This window comes from Saccostrea cucullata, unplaced genomic scaffold (assembly GCF_032062105.1).
Source record: "Saccostrea cucullata isolate Sc308-1 unplaced genomic scaffold, CSIRO_AGI_Scuc_v1 ctg5522, whole genome shotgun sequence".
In the NCBI taxonomy this organism is placed as follows: domain Eukaryota; kingdom Metazoa; phylum Mollusca; class Bivalvia; order Ostreida; family Ostreidae; genus Saccostrea; species Saccostrea cuccullata.
In genome coordinates this window covers 651-6484 of record NW_026928415.1, presented here as the reverse complement: position 1 = coordinate 6484, position 5834 = coordinate 651, and the positions used below count along the sequence as shown (strand labels likewise).

The 5834-nt window shown below is 36.6% G+C and overlaps 1 protein-coding gene across 1 annotated transcript; it reads right to left on the bottom strand.

Annotated features, from left to right (window-relative positions):
- Positions 1–96: 96 nt before the first annotated feature.
- LOC134277512 (uncharacterized) lies at positions 97–1879 on the bottom strand (the record flags this gene model as incomplete). The annotated part of the gene is made up of 2 exons (XM_062759843.1): positions 97–1603; positions 1712–1879. Coding segments are annotated over 2 exons (1345 nt in total), but the record flags the coding sequence as incomplete, so codon positions are not given.
- Between the last annotated feature and the right edge of the window lie 3955 nt (positions 1880–5834).

Here is a 5834-nt window from a genome sequence, read left to right as displayed (position 1 = left end):
TAGTGAAGTATTTGGCCACACACGAATCCCATACAAATTATTGTTTATCCATCAGTTTGTACTTTTAATGAATATTCATTCGAAGCAAAAAAGATATTTGAAAAAGAGATTCCTTTTATTTTACTTACAAAAATATTAACATATCAATTACATGTGTATTATATATTATACGGATTAAAACAAACCAATCCACAAATATAGAGCTAGCGACACATATATCTGTATAAATTCCAGCCGTTCCTTTCAACATTCATTTTAAAACTAAATTGTTACAAAAATATGTTATAAATAAATCTTTTTCATAACATTACAGTAATTCATTCCTATAAAAATAAATGTAACAAATTAAAAACTTAAAGTATTTTTTTTACAATTTAGTAAAAGTGATATTATGCCAGACATAATCTGAAACCACGTACATACAGTTCACCCGAGATCCCCGCGATCTGTACACGTGTTAATGGCATCTTTACACGTGATTCTACCCTCACAATCACACGAACACTTAATTTGAGAACACTTCTCATTGATCACAAAATCTGAGTTCCCGGGGTACTTTGATCCGGCGTATTCACACTCGGTACACGACTTTTTCTTGTCCCTGCAGATGTCCACGGTGCGGCTCGGTGGACAGTTATAACTTCCGTCACAATGACAGTCGCAATCGTACTCGGCACAGCCGTTTATGTACTGGAATCTTGTGTCCGATCGGTACTTATTGCCTTGGACCACGCATTCGGTACAGTTCGCGGCCTCAGTTTCTTGGCGCGCGCGATGACTCCCACATCCGGGGATTCTCCTCGTCCTCTCGGCAGGACAGACGTAGGACCCGTCACAGTTACAGTCACAATCGAAGCGGAAACAGTTCTTGTCGTACTGGAACCTTGAGTTCGGCTCTCTGTCGTATCCCTGGACATTACACTTCCTACAACCCCCGCTCTCCTGGGTACAAATGTTTTCGGTGCGATCAGCAGGACAATTCCATGACCCGTTACAGTAACAATCGCAATTAAACCTATAACAACCATCTTCATGTTGGAATTGGGAGTTTCCTGCGTACGTTTTACCGTGCGCTGTACACTGCCTACAGGAAGATCCGTGACTTGATCCAGACCTAGAGCTGGTGGAGTGGGTCTGACAAATCTCCTGTGTTTGAGATGCAGGACACTCCCAACTACCGTTACATGCACAGAAGCATGTAAATCGATAACAATTGTCATCAAACACGAATCGTTCGTTTGGTTTTCGATGAGCTCCACCAGCAACGCAGTAAAAGCAGCCAGTGTTGCCATAACTATTATCAGACGAGTAACCATATCTATAGAGATGACTGTGTTGGGAACCAACATTTTGGTGACTGGAACCCCTTTGATTTGACGATCTACTACTGCTAGAGGAACCACTTTGGTGTGTTGACCAACTACTAGTGGAGGAAACATTCCGGTAAGATGACCTACCACTGCTAGCAGAGCCACTTGTATGACTGGATCCACGATCACAGAAGTTGACTGTTTTCTCAGCAGGACAATTGTATGCGCCACTACAGTCACAGGTACACGTGTACCGATGACATTCTTTGTCGTATATGAACTGGGCGCCTGCACTGAAAGGCGTTAAAGGATTGAAATGAGAGACTAATCATCTAACATATAGATTTTTTGTTAGTAGTTTATTAGTAAAATAACAAATATTTTTCAGTTTATATACAAACCTATGTTGCCGCCCCGTTGGATCTGTGCACTGTCTACAGTGATGTTCATCCTTGTCGTGCGTGCAAATTCTGCGGGTGTTCTCCGCGGGACAGTTGTAAGTTCCGTCACAGGCACAAATACAATTATATCTTTGACAGTCCTTATCGTACGTGAATCGACCATTTGCACTGAAATAGAATTGTATTTCCAAATGAAAATCATTAAAACTTGAAAAAAAGAAAACATGGAATTGTAGACGTTGTTAAAGTTATTCATTTCTAAGTCAACTAGTGCTAATTGTAACGGGGACCGTTACAGATGTTCCCCAAACGCTCCCCCACTCCCTTTTGGTGCCATATTCCCTGTTATCTCTATTAAATAAGAAATACTTCATGGAATTTAGACTTAATCAAGGTCTTCCAAGAAAAATACAAAATATATTAAAAAAAAATAGGCATTGCACGCGTGTTCATGTGCGTAACGACCATATTATCTTGTCTACACTATCTAAAATTTTAATAATATCAAAGCATGTAATCCAAAAGTATTAAAAAATGCACTCATTCGAGTGTATTTTTTATTTTACTCATTTCACGTGCAAGCACGTGCATAATGACTACACCTTCTTGTAGGAGTCCCTTATATTTATCCAAGTTCTAAATCCCATCCTGTTTGGTTGAAAAACAAGAGAGTTATAGCCATTTGAAGTTTCAGCCAATCAGATTGCAGCACACATGCATGCGCGTGATTTCATGAATATTTTCTATATCATATTTTAGGATATCGTAATGCATGACTATGTTTTAAATTTCAAAGCATTTCGTCAAAAAACAAAGGAGATATAGCCATTTAAAGTTTTAGCCAATCAGATTACAGCACGCGCGCATGCGCATGCTTTTATTAAAATTTTAATATATCATGCTGTAGATCTTCATAATGTAGGACCATGTTCAAAATTTCAAAAGATTATGACAAGAAACAAGAAAGATATTGAGACTTTAGTTTCAGCCAATCAGAGCAAAGCGCACGTGCATGCGCGTGAGATCTTGCTATTTTGACCATGCCATCTTGTCTATACTACTAATGTATCCTTACATTATGAGTTTCAAAGCATTTTATCAAAAAATAGAAAAGTTCCGACTATATCTATTATATTGGTTATTTCAAGTGTTGCACGTGCGCGCTCTTGCAAGCACGTGCGCGCAAAATGACCTTGATTCCGCAAATCTACATAACATGTCTACTTACCCTAAAAAGGTTTTACCTACCTCGGACGAACAGTTTACAAGATCATTCCCGGACAAAAAAGTACCCAGGAAGAAGAAGAAAAATAACTAGAGCAAAGCTCGTTGCAAAGCAACGAGTAGGTCTTCCGTCATGTTTGACCGGAAGAGGCTTTCATTTTTACCAAACATGAGAAATAAAGTCCAAAAATGGTTTTATCTTCTAAATCCATGTTAATTATTGCAAAAATAAGCCATTTACTGTTACTTCCGGTTTGACCGGAAGTGACGACGACGGACGGAAAATTATTTGTAATGCTCCCAGAGACATATGTTACCAAAAAAATTGTCAAGAACGGAAAAATTACGCGTTTTCCGACTACTTCCGGTTTGACCGGAAGTGACGATGCCGGACGTATTTTGACGACTTCAATAGATTAAGCTTGACAATGTGAACAACTTTGCTTCTTTGACGCATCACAAATTCTCAATACTTTTTTAGATATAAAGGAAAAACTTTCGGCCCCTCCAGGCCCCTGATTTTAGGGGCCAGCCCTTTTTTTAGGATGTCATTTGAAAGATCTTGAAATTCTACACCTTTTTTATTCTACATGCTTTAACAAAATATTTCTAGGTAAAAAGTTATCGTTGAAAAGGTGCTTAAAATTTTGAAATTCTTGATAGGACTATTTTCAGGCCATAACGAGCGTCGGCGCTTCGTACTTCCGGTAGTTGTGATATACTTAGTGCACTTCTCCAAAAGTTGCTCTAGCATCACTGAAAATTTCAAGCTTCTGTGTTAAGTGCTTTTTGAGAAAACTGCCGGACAAAATGACCCTCTAAAATTCACTAAATCGCAGAAAACTCCGAACCGGAAGTGACGTCATCAAAATGAAAAAATATATATCTAGATTTTTTGATGTTCTATCAGACCTGAAAGTTTCATGAAAATCGATCGAGCCGTTCTCGAGAAATCGCGCGCACAAAATCGGTAAGAAAAAAAAACAATAATAAAAATAGTGGAAAAGAAACCTAAGAAAAACAATAAGGTCTTCCGCTGAAGACGGAAGACCTTAATAATAACTAGTGCTAATTGTAACGGGAACCGTTACAGATGTTCCCCAAACGCTCCCCAACTCCCTTTTGGTGCCATATTCCCTGTAAGCTTCATTAAATAAAACAACCTCTGTGCATTTATGACTTTAACAACGTTTTCCCAGAAGGATACCAATTATATTTAAATTTTAGCTTTGCACCTGTGCGCATGCGAATACATGTGCGATATAACCATATCATCTTGTCTACACTATCTATACATTTTAATATACTATATATTAAAGCATTCAGTCCAAAAGTATTAAAAATCACTAGGGATGTCAACGAATATTCGAATATTCGAATATTCATTCGATGAGTTGATATTCGAATATAAATTTATGATTCGAATATTCGTTTTTAGGTATACAAGCATTAAAAAGAGAGAAAAACCTGGAAAGTTTTATTAGAAATTGAATCAAGTTTGTACAAAAAAAAACACTCCTCTTGGATTACTTTAAAGTTGTGAAGTGTGTATAGCTAAGAGTAGTTTATTTATTTGTTCACTTAATTAGTGGTATAATAGTGTCCAGTACTAACAATCAGCTTTTATTGTTGTAAGGACTCAGTTTTACAGTAAACACACAAACTTCTTGTTTATCTAAATATCATTAAAAATCATTATCAGGAAATTATAATTAGCAAAAAGTAATTGCTTTTGATATTTCACCATTAGATAATTGTTCTGCTTGGTATAAATTTGTAGGAGTGATCAGTGCAGACTTTAGTAAGACGATCAATTAATCTGGAACATACTAAAGAATCTTTTGAATTTTCAAAAAAAACAATCATTACATTTTGGATGTATACTATTCAATAATTAAAAAAAAACAAACTAATTGTAGTGCATTTTTTGAACTCTACATGAGTTTTTATTCCAAAATAATAGCAAAAACCTATACTGTTTGACAGGAGAGTGAAGATATATATTTGATAATGCAAGATGTATTTATTTTATCGAATATTCGAATATATTCGAATACTCCTATCGAATATTCGAATATCAATTATTGACAATTTTGACATCCCTAAAAATCACTCATTCAAGGTTTTTTAAATTTCACTCGTTCGAAATGCACGCACGTGCGTGCACGAGCATGATCACCATACCTTCCTGTAGGAGTCCTCTATATCTATCTATATTCTAAATCCCATCCTGTTTGGTTGAAAAACAAGGGAGTTTTAGCCATTTCAAGTTTCAGCCAATCAGATTGCAGCACACGTGCATGCGCGTAATTTCATGATTTTTTTTCTATATCATATTGTAGGATATCCTAATGCATGACTATATTTTAAATTTCAAAGCATTTCGTCAAAATACAAAGGAGATATAGCCATTTAAAGTTTCAACCAATCAGATTGCAGCACACGCGCATGCACATGCTTTCATGAACATTCTTATATATCATGCTGTAGATCTTCATAATGTAGGACTATGTTCAAAATTTCAAAGGATTATGACAAGAAACAAGAAAGATATTGAGACTTTAGTTTCAGCCAATCAGAGCGAAGTGCACGTGCATGCGCGTGAGTTCTTGCTATTTTGACCATGCCAGCTTGTCTATACTACTAATGTATCCTTACATTATGAGTTTCAAAAAATTTCATCAAAAAATAGAAAAGTTACGGCAATATCCATTATATTGGTCATTTCACGTGTTGCACGTGCACGCTCTTGCAAGCACGTGCGCGCAAAATGACCTTGATTCCGCAAATCTACATAACATGTCTACTGACCCTAAAAAGGTTTTACCTACATCGGACGAACAGTTTACAGGATCATTCCCGGACAAAAAAGTACCCAGGAAGAAGAAGAAAAATAATA